The 20,155-nt window shown below is 40.0% G+C and overlaps 1 protein-coding gene across 1 annotated transcript in view; it reads left to right on the plus strand.

The window, feature by feature from the left end:
- Positions 1-3,043: 3,043 nt before the first annotated feature.
- Positions 3,044-20,155, plus strand: part of DERA (deoxyribose-phosphate aldolase) — a 120,311-nt gene continuing 103,199 nt past the window's right edge. The window contains exon 1 of the mRNA XM_078075663.1: positions 3,044-3,159. Coding sequence (XP_077931789.1) covers positions 3,129-3,159 — 31 coding nt within the window. The 5' untranslated portion in view covers positions 3,044-3,128. The remainder of the gene's footprint in view (positions 3,160-20,155) is intronic.

Below are 20,155 nucleotides of genomic sequence, written 5' to 3' on the forward strand. Positions count from 1 at the left end.
TGGTGGTCTGCAGATCTTTCTTTGAGAAGCCTTTCGTTAGGGATACTTCAAAAGTTTCAGAAGGCAATAAGTTTAAAAAGGAAATGCACAAAATGAAACTTGTCAACACTTCTCCATCAATTTTTTCATGGGGTGCCTGGCTGGCTCAGTTGGTAGAGCATGCGACTCTTTATCTCAGGGTTGTGAGTTCAAGCCCCATGTTGGACAGAGCTTACTTAAAAGAATAAATAAAAAGTAAAAAAAAAAAAAAACCCTCACCTTTTGCATTCTATCCCTACTATCCTTCTGAATCCTGACAATTTAACTTATTTTCAAACTATAGAGATTAATTCCAGATTAGTATTAGCAACATGTTAATTTTAGAAAAAGTCCTTGAGAAATTTTTGTCAGAAATACATTGCTAGGGGCGCCTGGGTGGCTCAGTCGTTAAGTGTCTGCCTTCAGCTCAGGTCATGATCCCAGAGTCCTAGGATCGAGCCCGCATCGGGCTCCCTGCTCCGCGGGAAGCCTGCTTCTCCCTCTCCCACTCCCCCTGCTTGTGTTCCCTCTCTTGCTGTGTCTGTCAAATAAATAAATAAAATCTTTAAAAAAAAAAAAATTAAAAAAAAATACATTGCTAAAATGTCTGCTGTCGGAGGCTGCCCTGATTCTGGTATTTTAACTAAGGGTCTCACCACTTTTGTTTGTTTTAAATAAGTTTACATTATATGTGGTTGTATAACAAATGGCTTAGAATCTGGCTTAGAATTGTATCTGCCCCTAAAAACAAAATTCCATTTATTGTCTTTGTATCTCTTAGGGATGTCAGGGCTTTCTAGCTGACCACAGGAACACACCTGTAGTTGGATAAATCTGGGTTTATTGATTTATTGGAATAAGGAAGAACACTCACCATGTGGCACTGTGAGCTGTCTCAGAGAGTGTTAGAAATGACATAGGATTTGAGCTCATGCTACATGATTTGGAGAAGGTTCAAGGAAGCAGAACATTACTCTGGATTGGATGCTGGCAGGAAGTGGTGATAATTCATGACAGGGCATCTTAATATTCTTATTTAAAATAAGAATTGCCAGGTTAGGTTAAAGCTGATGGGTAAAGAAGTGACAGTTAATTACATTAGCCAGGATAGGAACTGTTTTTTGTCATTTTTGTGGTTTGGACATGTTCATGTTTTTTTCTGTGTTCAAACAGGATTACGCGTGGTCTTATTTTTGTTGATTCATCATGGTCACGGTGACCTTGGCTGATGCTGATGTTCTGTGAAGTTGTTGATGTTTTACTTGGGAGCACCATGGTCTAGCTGCAAGGGCTCCGGACTGCCAGGGCCTGTTTTTTGCTTTTTCAGGGTTAAAATAAAAATAAAGGAAAAATGCTATCATGTGAATGAGTAGAATCTGGACACATTCAAAATACTGAGCAATAGCTATGTCTTGACAAAGCAGAGAGGCAGCTCAGTGTAGGGTAGTAAGACTGGGATTACTTTTCCTTTTTAGCCCCATAATTGTTGTGTGAACCCGACAACATTAACAGCTTTCATTTGTTGAGCATCTGCTACATGCAGGAACCTTTCTTTGGTGCTTTACACACATTCAACAGCTTTGCAAGGCATATGTATTTTGATCTCTGCATTTTCCAGACAAGTAGACAGTAACATTCCTGGAACCACCTAGTTGTTAAGTGGAATTGCTGGTATTTTAAGGGGTTTGAACCTTTCCGAACCTACTCAGTTTCCACTATACCAGGATGCCTCTTTATTCAGAACCTTGGTGTCTGCAGGTATAGCAATGGAGATGTAATACGTACTTGGCAGGATTGTTCTGAGACTGAAATGCTATTATACATCTAAAAGCACCTAGAGGGGGGCGCCTGGGTGGCTCAGTCGTTAAGCGTCTGCCTTCAGCTCAGGTCATGATCCCGGGGTCCTGGGATGGAGCCTCGTATCGGGTCCCTGCTCCGCGGGAAGTCTGCTTCTCCCTCTCCCACTCCCCCTGCTTGTGTTCCCTCTCTCACTGTCTCTCTCTCTCTGTCAAATAAATAAATAAAATCTTTAAAAAAAAAAAAAAAGCACCTAGCGGGGCGCCTGGGTGGCTCAGTTGGTTAAGTGTCTGCCTTTGGCTCGGGTCATGATCTCAGGGTCCTGGGATCAGGCCCCACATGGGGCTCCCTGCTCAGCAGGGAGTCTTCTCTCTCTCTCCCTCTGCCTCTCCTCCCTGCTCCTGCTCACACTCTCATGCGCGCGCTCTCTCAAACAAATAAAATCTTTAACAAAAAAATAAAATAAAAGCACCTCGCACAGTGACTGGCTCATGGTGGACAAGCCACAACTGAGTTTTCTTTCTCCCTACCTCTGTGAGTAGAGATGAGTTGACTAGTAGTCTATGTTGAGTGACTCTGGACAATTTTAACCCTGTTACAGAAGAGTTAGGCTGAAAAAATGTTAGTATCACAGATTCAAAGTTTAGGGCTCCAAGAAATTGTCAAGGTCATTTCTTAGAGATGAGGAAAATGAAGCTTAGAAAGGCAATTGATGTGCCCAGTGTCCCACTTAATTACTGTCAGTGCTATGCTGAGAAACCGGACTTCTCACTCCTAGAGCCCCCTCCCCTCCCGGCCCCCCCCTCCCCAGGCAACGGAGCGGCTTCACTTCATGAGGTCTAGGTTAGAGTGACAGAGTGCTCTGAGCCCTATTTGCTCGCTGGCCGCCCTTACACGGCGAGGGGATCACCGCTGCCCTTCAGGTATGGGGCTGCAGAGCTCTGCGCTTGGTCAGTAACTGGCAGGGATCCATCCCCCTCTCGTTACTTAATCTTACAGTGAAAAGTTTCCAAACGTCTTTATTCAGTGCATTTGGCAATTCAAACATTTTAAAACGGGTTTTGGTAGCATTATTTCGGGAGCCAGAACTCGAGTCCCGCACCTGGGGGAAGAGGGCAGGAGAGGGGCGGCAGGATTTCACCGCAGGGCAGCGGGCGGGAGTCAGACCACCGGACCGCGATCCGCGGCCCCGCCCCCAGAGGGAGAGGGGCGGGGCGAGCGCGGCGACGCCGCGGGGCGGGCGGGAAGCAGGAAGGGCAGGGCAGAGGGGAGCTCGGCGTTGAGGAGCTGGCGACTGCTGCAGCTGCCCCACCATGTCCGCGCGCAACCGGGGCACGGAGCTGGGTAAGGGCCCCGCGGGTCGTCCCCGCCCGTCTCCATCGCCTCGCGCGCCCCCGCCCTCTGCCGCTCGCTAGACTCGCCTCGCCTGGTGCTTTGGCGTCGGCCGCCGGGGGTGCTCGCCAGGACGGGAGGCGGCGGCGGCGGATCCGTCCGCACCCACCCTGAGCAAAGGCCGGTCCACCCAGACTTAGGAACTCGTGCACATTGGCACCCAGGCCTTATGTGGTGAACGGAAGACATGGGAAAGGATTCGACTTTTTCATTTTCCAGCTTAATTTGTTCACCTTCTAGCTCCCTGGTTGCAAAAAACAAACCAAACCAAAAAACCAAACCAAAACCCAAGCCCAAAAAACAAAAAAACAAACCCTCAAGCCCCCAAAACAAACAAAAACAACCCAAATAAAACAAGATAAAAACCTTCCTTACCCACTCAATGGAACCCCTGTGCGATTTAATGCGGGATTTCCGTAGATAATTTTACCACTGCTGTATCCCTAAAACGGCCATGCTGGTGGAAAAGTTGTCAGACCTTTGTACTGTATAATTTATTGTAAATTGTGTATGATTTTAGAAGTACAGAGGTTTGTGAAAGTGCCTGAATTATTTCATAATTTTTCATCTTACAGATATTATCAAATATGACTGGGAAGAAAAATTTAGTTTTGATTTCCTAAAATGTAAAAAATTTGTAATTCAAACGTAAGCAGAACCATAATCAGAGCCAAAGGTTAAGGATCTCAGTTTAAGTATTATAGCTTGGATATCTGTATCCTGGATCTTCAATTTAGCTGTGTGACTTTGGGCAAATTACTTGATCACTCCGTGCTTAAATTTCTTTTTCTTTTTTTTTTTTTTTTAAGGTTTTTTTTTTTTTTTTTTTTTTTTTTTTAAAGGTTTTATTTATTTCACAGAGAGAAAGACAGCCAGAGAGGGAACACAAGCAGGGGGAGTGGGAGAGGGAGAAGCAGGCTTCCCGCAGAGCAGGGAGCCTGATGTGGGGCTCGATCCCAGGACTCTGGGATCATGACCTGAGCCGAAGGCAGACGCTTAACGACTGAGCCACCCAGGCGCCCCTCTGTGCTTAAATTTCTTAATCTGTAAAATGATTATACTTCATAGGGCGGTTTGGAGATCAAATGAGAGGATTTAAAGTGTTTGGTACTTTGTGGGTACCTAGTAAGTTAATTAATAGTAGTATGATACAGAATTCTGATTTTAAGGCCTGATTTTCAGAAAATTAGCTATGATTCTATATAACACATACAGGCACTTTTTTTTTTTTTCCTTTAAAAGTGATTATTCTAATGAAATAGGCTAGACTTTAAGAGGTAGTTCAGGACTTCTGTTAAATGGTAAGCGTCTGTCTCTATAAAGACACTTGATTTCTTCACCAAATTGATTCTCCTTTAGTCATTGCCCTTTAGCATATTATGTTTTAAACTCTAGTTGCATCCCTGAAATGTGGACTTTAGTAATAAAGGAGTATTTCCCTAGACTAGGAGATCCAGAAAGATGGTGGATGGAGTACAGGGATGGTGTAGGTCTTACCTTGGTATCCTCAGGGATATGGCTCTCTAACTCTGTACACATCGAGGATTTAACGATTATTTTTCCAAAACTTAGACGTTTATTTATTTATTTTTCAAGAAATGCAATTAAAGCCATTTTTACTTTCTTTTTTTAATTGGTGTAATTGACACATGACATTTTGCTTTCTTTATTTGCAAGAATTAGCGTCACATCCATACATTTGTTGAAAAGTAACAGTCAAGACAAAAGACAGTTGCTATGTAGAATAATAGTAAATTTGATTTTTATGCAGCTATTTAAAGGATCATAGTTTTGTTTTATTCTCTTTGTTTAAATAAAATCAGATACATTTCAAGGATTTTTTTTTCCTTCACTGGTATTAATCATTAATCCAGGCAGAGGTTTAGCCTAAAATGTAAAATAAGTTATTTGAATTATTTATGTACTAGGAAAAAAAAAATCATTCAGTATTAATTTATGTGGTATATTAACTGATGCCTTTTATAGTTTTCTAATTAAAAGTCTTTTTGAATAAACACTGTCACTTCTTTTTTAAAATAAATTAACTTGTATTCCTTTATTACAAAAGGAATTCATGTTCATTGTAAAAATTTTAGAAAATACAATTAGCACAAAAAAACTAAAATTATTAATAATCCAATCACTTATTTATATTTTAGTGTATATACTTCTAGTTAATAGACTTTTTTAATAAATAGGCTCATTTGAGACTGAACCTCACCCTCATGATAAAACCCTTTAGGGAAAACATTCTTTTATCATGGCATTTAGATATGTGAAAGAAAGAACAAATCCTCTAATGTTAATTTTTATGTCCGTGTTTAGTGATCAGTGCTGTCTGCTTAAGGTATTTTATACTTAAAACGTTCATTTCTGATTTTCTCCAACTCAAAGCTAAAAAACCTTTTCATTGGGCAGTGTTTGCCTTAAGTGGATAAAAGCTTGTCAGTTTGGAGTCAGAAGGGGAAAAAAAAAAACCCTAAATCTGGGCCTGGTTTTGAGTAGCCTAGGGTTCTGGCCAAGTCAGTGGTTGTCAAAGTTTGCTTCCTGGACTAGCACCATTGACATTGTATGAGAGCATATTAGAAATGCAAATTCTCAGGCCCTGTTGAGATCTTAATGAATCGGAAGCTCTGGGGTGGGTTTGGGCCTTCTGAGTATTGATTAGTCCTCTGGGTGGTTCTCAGCACACCCAGGTTTGAGAACCACTAGCTTAATGATCTCCATGGTGCTATGGAACGCTTCTGGCCCTACATATTCTATTAAAATGTTATTCTCTTTATTCTCCTAGATGCCTCCAAAGTTTTGCCTAAAATGTAGGTACAGCACAGGCAGTGATCTTTCTTTTTGTTCAGTGATGTATCTCAGGCACCTAGAATAGTGTCCACCACACCAGAGGCCCTCAAACATGTCTGTTGAATGAACAAATTAATTTAGAACTACTCCTTGCTTGGGAGAACTGGGGCATCCACGTAGGCCTTTCTGTGTAGGCAGGTTCTGGTGGATGTACACCTCCCCCTTTTCTGAATATTATTAAAGTTTAGATTTGTTACTTTTGTCTCAAGAGGCTTATGAAGGATGTTGACTATGGGGCTTCCTTTCAAATGTGATTTTCTTTGGAGGCATCTGGAAAATAGGGCTGTTGTCTTAGGTGACTTCTAAGGACCTCCCTACTCTGTATATCTGTAAGCTCTTGTGTGCAGAAAGAAAAATTTCAAAGATATCTGAAAAACAATAGGAAAAAAAGTAATTGAAAGCTGATTTTTAATTTGGAGGGATAGGAACAGTTCTATGGCTTTCCTGTATTGCATTAACAAGAGATGGTTTTAGGCATATATCCTCAGTTGGAATAATCAGGGACCATGATTACTGAGGAATATGAAGATTATTTTACTCTGTGGAGGCACTTTCTATAGTGCAGGTCAGAACAAACAGAAAGGGTAGCTTATTTGTTTAAAACACAGATAAAGGAGATTAGCTTTGGCTAGTTGCCAAACCAAGAACCGTGATGGGATTTTGTATTTTACAAAGCACATTTATTCATTCAAAAAGTAGTTATTGAGTACCATTTGTGCACTGGGTAGTATTACCTTGGATACAAGATGGGCAAGGATAGTTCCTGCTTTTACAGACCTAGGTCTGATGCAGGAGCTGGGCATCACGCCAGAGCTACAATTAAAATAATTGCAAATGTGATAAGCAGTTATTTTTCATTTATTTTTGTCTTTTTAAGAAATTAGATAGATGTGCCTAAACTGTACCATAAATGGATTGTGATAACCAAGTGTTCTGCCTTCTTACATTATAACTTTTATTTTTCCCTTGAAGAACTCAGATAAGAACCAAGAATGTAGGGAGTTCCTTTTTGCCCCTCCTGCTAAGGCATAACTTTGATGTAGAATGTAGATTTTGGTAATAGTGATTTTTCCACTGCAAAGTTATATTTAAACAATTTAAAAAATATATTTGGAATGCAATTTTAAATCTTAAAGTTAGGCCAAGCACAGGATGCTTGAGAATAATTCTAGGTACAAAGATAGTGGTTAACATAGAGCTGTAGCTATGTGCCAGGTCCTGTGTTAAATACTTTCTGCGTTATCTCAGTTACTCTTCACCACAGCCCTGTGAAGATTCTATTATGATGCCCTTTTTACAGATGTGCAAACTGAGGTACAGAAGAGTTTTAAGTAACTTGCCAAAAACCAGTTAGGCAGAGCTGTGGCAGAGCTAATGTGGCAGAGCCAGAATTCAAACGTAGGTGGTTTGGTGCTGACGCTGCTTGCTTAACCACCACATATTGTCTCTGGGTGCTAATTGGGGGCATTCAATCTGTAATACGAGAGAAGGGAAGTCAGTAGCTGGTGACTCTCTTAGGTTTTGTCTGTGTCTTTGTGAGAGCTTTTTGTTTTCTTACCATAATCCACATCTTTTTCTTTTTTTTTTACCTTTTTCTTTCTTCTTCGTTTTTTTCCTTTTTTAAAGTAAACTCTATGCCCATTGTGGGACTTGAACTCATGACCCTGAGATGAAGACTCGAGTGCTATACAACTGAGCCAGCCAGGTGCTGCCCACCTCCCCCTTAATCCACATCTTTTTTTTTTTTCATAATCCACATCTTAACCATTGCAATTTGTTTTAGAGAAGATGAAGTTTATCTTGAGAGAGAATGGAAATATCCAATCTTTGGCATATTAGGAGAGTAGGTTTACGTGTCACTGAATAAGACATTTTCTGGGATGACATGTAAAAACCAGCCTTCCTCTGGGAACTTTTTTTTTTTTTTTAAGATTTATTTATCTTGAGAGAGAGAATGAGAGAGAGAGCAGTAGAAGGGGCAGAGGAAGAGAATCTCAAGCAGATTCCCAACTGAGCATGGAGCCCAAGGTGGGGCTCGATCCCACGACCCATGGGATCATGGCCTGAGCCAAAACCAAGAGTTGGATGCTTAACCAACTGAGCCACCCAGGTGCTCCTGGGAATTCTTAATGTAGATGTGCTGATGTGCCTCAGAGCATCATGGGTGAGACCTGGGAGTGATTGCCAAGTGATCAGAGTAAAGGGGTTTTAGGTTTTTTAATTTCTTTTTCTTATCTCTTTGTATGTTTATAAAACCCCAGTTCTCATGTTTCAGTCTTTGGGCTGACCTTGGCTTGCTGGGTTTAAGAACCAATCCTGTCTCTTGATGTCATCTTAAGATTAAAAAAAAAAAGAAAGAAAATAAATACTGAAAATTTGGGGCACCTGGATGGCTTGGTCAGTTAAGTGTCTGCCTTTGGCTCAGGGCATGATCCCAGGTTCCTGGGATCGAGCCCCACATCTGGCTCCCTGCTCAGTGGGGAGTCTGCTTCTCCCTCTCCCTCTGCCACTCCCCCTGCTTGTGCTCACTTGCTCTCTCTCTCTCTCTCAAATCAATAAAATCTTTAAAAAAATAAGTACTGAAAATTTGTAATAATTTTGTTGATTTGAGATGACTTTTTTGTCCATTTTGTTTTTTTGGATTTCTAAGTCTGAGACCTCTAATTTCCTGAGAACTGAAATCTCTTTAGTTGTGAACAAGGCAAACAGTTTAAGGAATCTATAGATTTCAGGGGAGAAATGACATAAATCACTCTTCAAGAATTCCATTTATTTATTTAGTTAGTTAGTTAGACAGAAGGTTGTTAAAGTTTGTCTTTGAGTTACAAAAGTCAATCCCTGCTTAAAAACAAAACAAATTGTAGGGTAGCAAATTCTTTATTAGGTGGCATATGAAAATTTGGCTATAGTTCAAGTTAGGTAAGAATAGAATTTAAAGATTTATAGATTTCTGTAGGGAATGGCCCAAGTGGAGTTGAGATTTTTTTTTAACATTAAAATTGATTTGTGCAATATTTTAAGTTAGTGTAAATTTTGTATCTGAATCCAATATTTTTTCTCCTTAATACTTAACATATGTATATATTTTTTAGTTTTAAAAGGGTAATTTTGCAAACATTTTCTCTCTTAATTCTCCTAGTAATCCTTTGTGGAAAGATACTAATTATCTTATAGATGAGAAAACTAAAGCATTGAGAGCATAAGTAACTTGTTTAATGTTTCATAGTTAGTAAGAGTTGAGGTCATGATTCAAATCCAGAACTTCTGGTTGAAAGTTCTTTGTACCATAGCTCTGTGTGTGTGTGTGTGTGTGTGTGTGTGTGTGTGTGTACATGTGCATGCACACGCGTATACACTTAACGTACGTGTGCACAATATTCTAGGTGCTAGGGAAGAAAGATAATATGAAAGTAATTATTTTTATGTAATTATGATGTTGGTAATGATGCATTTATTATCCTCCCATTAAATATAGATTATAAATCAGAATAACAAAATTTTTATTTTTTTGCTACACTTTTTTCTTTTAACCTTTAACTTTTAGCCTCAAACTTTTAGGAAAGTCATAAGTATAGTTGATTTTTTTTCTCTGAACCATTTGAGGAAAATGGCTGATTGACATGATGTGTCACTACCTCTGGATATTTGAGTATTTCCTTGAGGATATTTTTCTCAATAGCTACAACAGCATTGCAGCCATTAAAATGAGAACATTAACATTGATGGATTATTACCATCCAGTCCATGAATTTCATTCAAGTGTAGTCAGTTTTTCAAATAATGTGCTTTATTAAAAAAAAATCCAGCTCAGAATCATATGTTGCCTTTGTCATGTCTCTTTAGTCTTCTTCAGTATGGAGTAATTACTCAGCCTTTCACTGACTTGCAGGATCTTCATGCTTTTGCAGTCTACAGGCCAGTTACTTGGTAGAATTTTCCTCAGTTTCTGTCTGCATTGTTTTTTCGTGGTTAGATGTAGGTTATGCATCTTTGATAGGAATATCAGAAAAGAGGCTGTGTTGTTCTTTTTGCATCCTTTTAGGTAAGTACACGATTTTGATTTGTCTCATTATGGATGATGTTCATTTTGATCACTTGGTTAAGGTGGTATCTGCTAGCCTTCCCACAGTAAAGCTCGTTTTTAACCTTTGTAATTAATATGTATTTTGTGGGGGTGGTACCTTTTTTTTTTTTTTGGGCATGGAGCCCAACACAAGGCTTGAACTCATGTCCCTGAGATCAAGGACTGAGCTGAGATCAAGAGTTGGACGCTTAACCTGCTGAGCCACCCAGGCATCCTGGGTGATGACCCCAGCCATCACTATAAACATCCATCCATGGGGTGGTACTTTGAAACTATTTAAATACCCTGTTCCTCCGCAAACTTCCAATTTATTTATATTTGCTTATTTATATTAGTATGTATTTGAGGTTTCTTATCTTCCCAATGGGTCGTAATTGTTACTATTATTATTTAATATTCAGATTGTTCCAGATTTTGCTAATGGGAGCCCCTTCAGCCTGGCTTCTCTCTCTTTTTGACCTGACCATTACTTTTAAGTACTTCCTCATTTTCCGGCTTCACAGGTTATTCCAGGCTTATTTTATACTTTCTCTGCCCCAGCACCAGAGCCAGCCATTTCTCCAAGGAGTGTTTCTTTTGGTGGATAATGGTATTTAGAAGCCAAGATATGGGCGGTTGGTATGCTCATGGTAAATGGAGTGTCTCTGTTCCCAAGCCTCCCACTTGGCAGAGCTAGAGAATGTATGTACTGCCCATCCCATACACACACACACTTACTTCTATATTCATCTAATTATCATCTATCTATATCTCTCTCTATAATGAAAACCTTGCTTATGCTCTCCCCTCCTCTGCCCTCCCCAAACAATGGTCAGGAAGGGAAAGGGAAAGGGGGGGCAGAATAAACTTTTAGAATTTATTTTTATATATTATAAATTTCTACAGTTTTTTAAAAACAAACTGTGTGGAGTGCCTGCTGTTCCTGGCACTTGTTTCTGGATGTTGATAGTGATGGCTGGGGTATCAAAGTAAGCATTACCTGTTCTCTGCTCTCCCCGGAGCTCCCAAGGGAGATAGTCCTGTAAATCATTACAGAGGAGTAGTCAGATTGCAGAGATACGGAGGAATTCATAGACAGTTCAGGGGAGGTTTTTTGGTAAAGGATATTTTTGACACGGAGTAGTTTCTGCAAAGGGACTGAGTAAAACCAGTGTGGGCATGTTTCGTTAACCATAGGAGCCCAATTTTAGGTTTCTAGTGTAATCTTCTCATTCTCTTACAATGGCTAAGAGTAATATTTTAGTGAAGAAAGAAAACAATCCTTCGTATTTTGTGTATGAAATACACAGTCAATATAACGATTATGTACATTTTCAGATTTTAAATTGGGCATCCTTTTATGAACGCTTTGATTTTTACCTTATAAGTCTTCTACTTATGAGCGTGAGTGATGAGGCTGTCTTTTATTATTCTGATACTGTTCTGATAAATAGAAAAAAAACTATAAAGTAATAATTGGGGTTGGTCGTATAATTAAATAATTGAAAGTCCTTCATGGTGCCTCCTAAGTTAAAAACATTTTTTTAAGCATCTAAGCCCCATAGATTTTAATTGTTAGGAAGACGGACTTCAAGCTATCCCACTTAAAGTGGGATGCCTCTGCCAAGAAAGAAAGACTAGTAAATAGGACAGCAGATGGAGCCTTAGAGGATGCGATTTAAACATGTCACTAGAAATTGTTTAAGTGGAGAGCTCTGGCCCTTTTAAAACACTGTGTGTCACTTGAGGATTGGGTCACCTTGAAATGTGTTCGTCTTTGAGTTAAAGGCATAAAAAGGCACTTTGAAATTTCTCAGTTAACTTTGGTGTGTGTTGTGTGTGTTTCTAACGGATGTACCTCTCGTCAGCCTGCCTCAGCTGTAAGTCGGTCCCCTGGAAACCAAAGTGCTTGCAAGAGAGGGATAAATGTTTCATCTCAGCTCCAGCAAGCTATACAGAATTTTTAAAATGTTGAGACACGGGCTGCAACTTCTGACTCTCTTTGTATAGTCAGGTCTTCCTCCCCTAAAGCAAAGTCTGAGATAAGAGTACCTTCTGGTAATTACTTCCTAAAAGAGTGCCACTTAACTGGTGCTTTGGTTCTTTTGGAATGTGGTTAATGATGTCAAGATTGTGGTCTTTAGAGTCTGGTAAGAATATCCGAATTCACTATTCTTGTAATCCAGATTTGGATAAGCTTTTCAGTTGAACACCTAGTGGACACACTCCTGCCCCCATGGCCACAGGTAGGAGAGTGTGTGTGTGTGTGTGTGTGTGTGTGTGTGAAATTTCATTCAGATTTAACATTTGACACTAAACTCGGTGTCCGGCATACTTAAGGTATGCAGACCCCTCATCTCAGGTGTTGAGTTCCTTGAATGAACGTTTTTGAGCCCCTCAATAGCTTTAACTATCCATAGCAGGGGGAGGAGCCCAGGAATCTGCATTTTCACAAGCTCCCCAGACAGTTCCTTTGAACACTTCAGATTCAGAACCCTTCAGGAAATTGTAGAGTCATCCAGATTAATTAGAGATTCAGAGAATCTTCAATTACTGTATATCATTTTTGACAAATCCTCTGTCACCTTTATGTTTAATTACTTTATCATATTTTTTATATTTGGTTAGCAACATTTCTGTAGGCAAATTTAAGAAGAAATTAGCCTTTTATTTTTTGATTGCAGGAAGTGAAGAAATGAGCATGAAGGCATCTTGGAAAAATCGGGGGGGTGGTTAGGCAGTTAAGTAGTTGCATCTAACTGAAAAGTGCATTGTTTCTGAAAAGGAGCATATTTTATTCAAATAATGCCGGTGACTAATGGGAAATAGAAGTGCTCTTCATGGTGATTTTGGAAATTGACATGAGTGTATCTTCTCCATGGTCTCAGGCACTGGAGCGGACAGACCCTAAAGATTTCTCATTACCTGAAGATGCAAGATGATCTACCAGAAAGAGTGATTTAGTTAATTTCCTGGTGGAAAAAAAAAAAGAACATATTGATGTTTCCTTGGAGATTATTAAGTTTGTATTGTGAATTCAGTGGGACGGTAGGTTGTGACAATTCTCATTATATTTGTATTTGGCAAAGTAGCTCAAGCTCTGTTTTGATGTGTTGAGGGAGGTATTTTTTCTCTTTAGTATATAGGGAGAAGCTTCATTGCTTCTGATAGTTTTCCAAGGAAGAAACAAGAAACATATCTTAGTCGTCTTCTTTATAAGCAGAGTTTGTTTTCCTTTTTTCTTTTAACGTAAGCTCCATGCCCAGTATGGAGCCCCTTGCTGGGCTTGAGCTCACGACGCTGAGATCAAGACCTGAGCCGAGATCAAGATTCGGATGCTTAACCGACTACCCAGATGCCCCTATTTTCCTTTTTATTTTTTCAACTTTTGACTCTTCAGGATACAATCATTATTATAATTCAGATTCTTTTATTCAGCAGGGATATATATGGAGAGGGTACCTACCGTATACTCTGTACTTTCCATGTCTTTGTGAAAGACACAAGAGCAATAGAAGTTAGGAGGCCCTGCCCTCGAGAAACTTCCCTTAATCAAACTAAAATATCACTGGGGAAGCGCACTGCTGTACACGGAGCAGACCTTGCTGGTCATCAGCATATGCAGCTGCCCTGTTTCAAATGATGAACCAGTCAACATTGGATTGTTAACCTTTAGATAATCAGTTTAAAATACTGTGGGAAATCTCTTCATATAGGCAAAGATCTGATACGGACCTCTATGAGTGAAAACACCTCCATAGATCTGGCTCCAGGAAGAAAAAAAAAATGAGTTTCAATCTGTAGATGGATACTGTGTTTGATTGGTTGTGGTATTCCTTTAGTAATTACATAATATAGAGACTGTGTGGGACATAGTGATTCGCATGTAGAGTCTAGACAATAGGCATCGATGCTAACAATGCTGATGATGTCCCAGAGAAAAGCAGAGTTCTCTCTACTCCCAAAAGAAAGTTGTTTTGGTACGTGACAGTGGTTACTTGTACAGACCAAGTTGAAATTTGGTATCCTATGGGATGAATGATGGGAATACGTACTTGGCCATGTAAGCTTCACTGAATGCGTTGTGGTTTATTTGGGAAGAATATAGGATTGGGACTTCAGCATTTTGGTCCTACCTCTGCATCTGGCCCTGTGACCTTGGGCAGGGGACTTCAGTGTACTGGTTTATATGATGGAGGTTCATCGGTTGTAACAAATGTTCTTCTCTAGTGGGGGATGTTGATAACGGGAGGAGGCTGTGCATGTATGGGGGCAAAGAGAGATGGGAAATCTCTGTACCTTCTGCTCAGTTTTGCTGTGAACCTAAAACTTCCCTAAAAAATGAAGTCTATTTAAAAAATTAGGGCGCCTGGGTGGCTCAGTTGGTTAAGCGACTGCCTTCGGCTCAGGTCATGATCCTGGAGTCCCTGGATCGAGTCCCGCATCGGGCTCTCTGCTCGGCAGGGAGTCTGCTTCTCCCTCTGACCCTCCCCCCTCTCATGTGCTTGCTCTCTCTCATTCTCTCTCTCTCAAATAAATAAATAAAAAATCTTTAAAAAAAAAAATAAAAAAAAAAAAAAAAATAAAAAAATAAAAAATTAAACAAAAAAGCAGACACATGATCTCTGAGAATCCTTTCAGTTGTGAACTTCTTCGAGTCTTCTGATCATTACTTAGAATTACTCTTCTGTGGAACTCTAGGTGTGTGATGTTCCCTGTGCTTGGAATTCATACGTTTTTATTCCCCCCCTGGCAATCACAGTCCTCTCTGGCTTTTGAGGCTCTAAGTTCCAGTGATTGGAACATTCCAGTGATTTACATTCCTCCCACCCCCTTTCTCTGATGATTGAACATGATTGAATACATAACTATATATTTTCTTTCTCTCTAGATGTTTCATGAGTGTGCATCTTGACTTCATAAATCTTTATGTAGGCAGAGCCTTTTATTTTGTATTTATTCCTCTGCATGGCAGAGTATTGATTATAGTCTTACTGTATCGTCCATAAAAAATATCTTGTGGATTCACCCTTTTCTCTTTTCTTTTATTCCTGTGCTTGGCTTGTTCTATGACACACCTAAATCACAATGGTGGCCTCGTAGCTGATTTCTCCACCTCTGGTCTGTCTTATCTGCCTGCCCCAGGAAAATCTATATTCGGCTAAACTTTTTCTTATTGTTTGTTCACACAGAACAAATTATATTTATCTTCTCAGATTTGCTATTTTGGTTATTCGGTTTCTTTAAGATGTACTTCCATTTCATGAGAAGTATCTACCCCTACTTAATCAAATTAACATAACCACTGTCTTTAGTCAAAGGAAATACTTGAGTTAGTGGGGACAGCCAAATAGTGCTGGCAGGAAGTGGTGAATGGCTTTAGCCAGGGAGAAATTCTCACAAGACTGGGAATAGAAATGTCTGTTAAATTCTGTTAAGATTGTATGTCAAGTAGTTGAATTAGTAAATGTGTTTCTCACTCTACTGATTGTATGTATAGCATTCTAGAAGTAAATTGGGTTTGGAATCCTAGAGACTTGTGTTTGAATCTTAGCCCTGACGTGTCCTGCGTGATCTTGGACAAGTGATTTCATCTCTGAGTGTCAGTTTCCTCATCTGTAAAACGGACCGAATGCCTACGTGGCAGAGTTAGTGTCAGTATTCAATGAGAAATACAGTTGGATCACCCTTAACTTGATGAGTGACTAATAGATGGTAGCCATTATTCCAGTAATCTTCCTAAAATACTGCTTACATTATTTATTTATTTATTTTTTTATTTTTAAAGATTTTATTTATTTATTTGACAGAGAGAGAGACAGCGAGAGAGGGAACACAAGCAGGGGGAGTGAGAGAGGGAAAAGCAGGCCTCCCGCTGAGCAGGGAGCCCGATGCGGGGCTCGATCCCAGGACCTTGGAATCATGACCTGAGCCGAAGGCAGACGCTCAACGACTGAGCCACCCTGGCGCCCCACTGCTTACATTATTTTATCTCCTCTGTGAAGACTCTTTGTCTCCTCTGCTGGACTGTTCATCACTCATCTGCTGAGGTCCTCTGCCTTCTCTTCTGATACCTACTGATTTCCATCTTGTGATTATAAGTTATAATGATACTTTATTAATAAGCCACTTGAGGGTAGGACTTGTGTTTGTTAGGCCTCTGTATCCCTCCTTGCACTTAGAACAGTACTTTTCATGATGTAAGTAATTTATCCGTGTTTATTAAATGGAATGAATGAAGAAACATTGTCGCCTTTTCTAGGAACTTACAGAGTGGCTTTTTATTGCCTTGTGTGCAAATTCCAACACTTCTGCTTTTTCTTTCTTTGAGGATCCTGGGTCATTTGGCCTGTTCCTACTACCTCTACCCACCTCTGCCCTTTGAGGTCAGGTCTGATCCCCGCCCCCCTTTCATGAAAACTTACTCCTCTTGTTTGATAGAAGTCTGTTAACAATTATTTTGATTTTTTTTCTCTACAAGTTTTCTTCTCACCATTTTGATCACATTTTCCTTAACACCAAGGACAATAACTACTATATAAGATACATATCTATCTGTGAACTTTGGAGAATGGATCACTGTGAAATGATTTAAAATGTTTAAAACTTATGTCACCTGGGATGAAATTTTCATAAAATTAAGTATCTTTAAAAAATGTTTTGGTCTACTTACAGAGGTAATACACAGTCATTATAGAAGGTTTTGAAAATTCATAAATATAAAGAAGGAAATAAAAATTCCCTGGTATCATCCCATGGAGCAGTAGAACTCTGAAAGTTTAGTTCCTGTCTCAGGAAGAGTACACTGAGTAGAATTTTAAGAGTTTTGGGGGACTTGGAGGATCATCGTTACAAGCCTGTAACTCCTTGTGAGTTCTCAATATTGTAAATACTCAGTAAATATTAACTTCTAGTATGAAAGGCATAAATGGACTCCTGAGGCTTTTAGAGCTACTTCCCTCTAATTAGGTGGCCAGGCTGCTCTGTTTTTTTGGTTCACTGAGTGCATTTTTAATAAACTTTTAAATTTCTCTCCTGTGTTCACTCCTCTGCTCTAGAGATTCCTACCTTCTGATTTGTTTGTTGTTTCTAATATGCTTGAGACAAGAGCATCAAGGTTACTAGAAATAGAGCAAGAGGGTTCTGTGTGGAGGTTCTAGCAGCCTTCGGCAGTTGGGGTTCTGCATAAGAATTAAGCCTTACTGCCCTAAGGCATCCATTATATATCACAAATTAACTTCTCTCTGATGCATCCAGAAGGGTACTAGTTCTCCTTTGGGAGGAATGAGAAAATAGTCATTCAAATCATTGTTTTATTCTCTAGTTCAGATGAGGAACCCTGTCTGAGAAATGCTGCTGGGCTCTCCTGATGAGTCCTGTGCATAAGCACCATCTGTGGATGCTGTGAAATCCCTATTCACAGATCAAAGCCCTTTCCTTTCCTTGTTCTTTGATTCTTGGCAACATGCCAGAAAGGTAAAGTTGATGCCTCCCTGCTTTTTCTTTTTAAGCAGTGGTTAACTGTTATCTCATGTCACCAGTTCTATATTGGGCTCCTGGAGGATTCTTATTATATACTGATGGACCAATTGATTCTTTTTTAACCTTTTAATTATGAAGGTTTTCAAACATTCACAGAAGTGGAGAGATTAGTGTAATGAACTCATATACCTGTCCCCCGGTTTCAACAGAAATCAATTTTGCCACCCTTGCTTCACTAGCCCTCCTTTTTTGCTGTAGTAACTTAAAGTAAACTCAAAATGACATCATGCCATTTTGCCCCTACTACTTTGATATGAGTCTCTAGAAAAACATCCTGTTGTTACACAACTACTTGATTGTTATCATGCTAACAAAATTAAAATTGGTTTACTTAAAAGATTTTGAAAGGGAGATGATCTTGTCTTCGTGAAGATAATATAAATATGATAAAAGTTAATATTTATCGAATACTTAAAATATGCAAGGCATTGTGCTAAGTACATGGAGTAGCCTGTGCTTTACTCTTCCCAACAATTTAATGTAGTCAGGTTTCATCCTGGTTTTACAAATCCGGGGGCTGAATTTTGAGAGGTAAAGCATCTTGTGGTCATACATCTAGCAAGAGAGTGGTGACTTGGAATTCAGCCCTGGTCTCTGTGACTGAAGAGACTGCGTCTACCCTGAGAACCACACTGCTTCTATATTATTTAAAAAAAAAAAAAGTTTTTTTACTTATATTTTTTGTTGTTGATATCACCTCACATTCCACATATGACCACTTGCTCATGACCTGTCTTAACTTGAAACCTGAAATGAAGGGAGATAGGATATTCTATAGATAATCTCCAAATGTTATTTTATTTTATTTTTTTATTTTTTATTTTTTTTAAAGATTTTATTTATTTGACAGAGAGAGAGAGAGTGCACAAGCAGGGGGAGTGGCAGGCAGAGGGAGAGGGAGAAGCAGGCTCCCAGCTGAGCAGGGAGCCCGATGTGGGACTCAATCCCAGGACCCTGGGATCGTGACCTGAGCCGAAGGCAGACCCTTAACTGACTGAGCCACCCAGGCGCCCCTCCAAATGTTATTTTAATTAATAATTTTTAAATTTCCTGTTCATTCTTCCTCTTAGGGGGATTTTAAAACAAAAATGATTAAAATTCAGCTCTGTATATATACATGCTGGACATGCCATGGGCAAGCAATGAGAACGGGAAAAGGCCAGGGGCCTAGATCAACCTGTTTGGATCATCAATCTCTGAGTAGTTGAGAGTCAGCTGGTATCAGGGATACTCCTTGTGAGGCAGGGGAAATTTTGCCTCTGGGTGCACCAACCTCTTGTTGCACACTTTCTGCACCTCTGAGGTGTCTACTTTCAGGGTACCCTTCCCCTTGTTTAAACACTCTCTGGGAGAACAGAAAATTCACTTCCCACTCATGTCTGAGAGATTGATGACATCAAGAGCTGCCTTTTCCTGGGAATGCTAGATTAAGTACCAAGGAATGATACTTTAATTGTGTAATTTGGAATATTTACCCGTAGGGAATATTGGGTGATGGGGAGCCTTCTTGCTAGACCTGAAATCCCACCATTTTCTCTTGTGGCTGCTCTGTGTTTTGTCTAGTCGACCTAAAGTCAAGTCTCTCAGCCTTCTCGATCTGTGGCTGTTACATCCAGCCTGCACACAGGGGTAGCCTTCTCTGTGAAAATTGGACAAGACCCAGCTTCCCTAGAAGGCTGACTCAGTCACATGACTTCCACAGCTGCTTCAGGTTGCCCCAGCACCAAGGAGCAGGCTGCGGGAATCCCAGTGTTGCTGTGGTGCCCCACCAGGGGGAATGCTTCCAGATGAACGTGGCCGCCACGTTGTTATCGTAGAGCTCACTCAGACTAACTTCTGAGTTGGCACATCTAATGACTTTGTAAAAGGAAGGGTGGTGGGGCTTTAAAGTTTCTGGTGACTTGTCACAGAGCATCTGAAAGCACCGGGAAAATCAGCCACTTTATCAAAACCTGTGCCATGAAAGAACTTCCTGAGGAGACATTGCAGAAGGAGATGAGGTGCTTGGGGGAAGCGGTGTTTTGAATCAGCACCCAGCAGGTGGTGAATACCACTCAGATTCAGTTTGGAACAGATATTCCCAGGCAGTGTTGGCAATCGTTGTGCTCCATAATGTAGCAGGGGTTTGTTTGTTTTGGAAGACAATATCACCTCGAGCCCTGTCTGCTTACAGGCAGGGTATTTTAGCACATGTTAGATGCCTGCTGCTTAAGGGGTACACCTACATGCCAGGCTCCTTCTGCGTGTGTTTAAATATATTTTGAACACAGATAAAGGCATTACCAGAGAGCATGAGACGGTGGTAAGTAGGGATCTGGAAAGCATTTGATATTTTCTGCAAATCAAAGGGTACGGAGGAGGTGATATAAGGCTTGTATTAATACATGTGGTAGCTCTACCAGAAATGTTTCTCGTTTTTAAATTTTTCTTTTTCTCTCAAAACTTATTTCACTTTGGCTGTTCACTTAGTTCACCTAGTTCAAAGGA

This window comes from Halichoerus grypus, chromosome 6, assembly GCF_964656455.1.
Source record: "Halichoerus grypus chromosome 6, mHalGry1.hap1.1, whole genome shotgun sequence".
In the NCBI taxonomy this organism is placed as follows: domain Eukaryota; kingdom Metazoa; phylum Chordata; class Mammalia; order Carnivora; family Phocidae; genus Halichoerus; species Halichoerus grypus.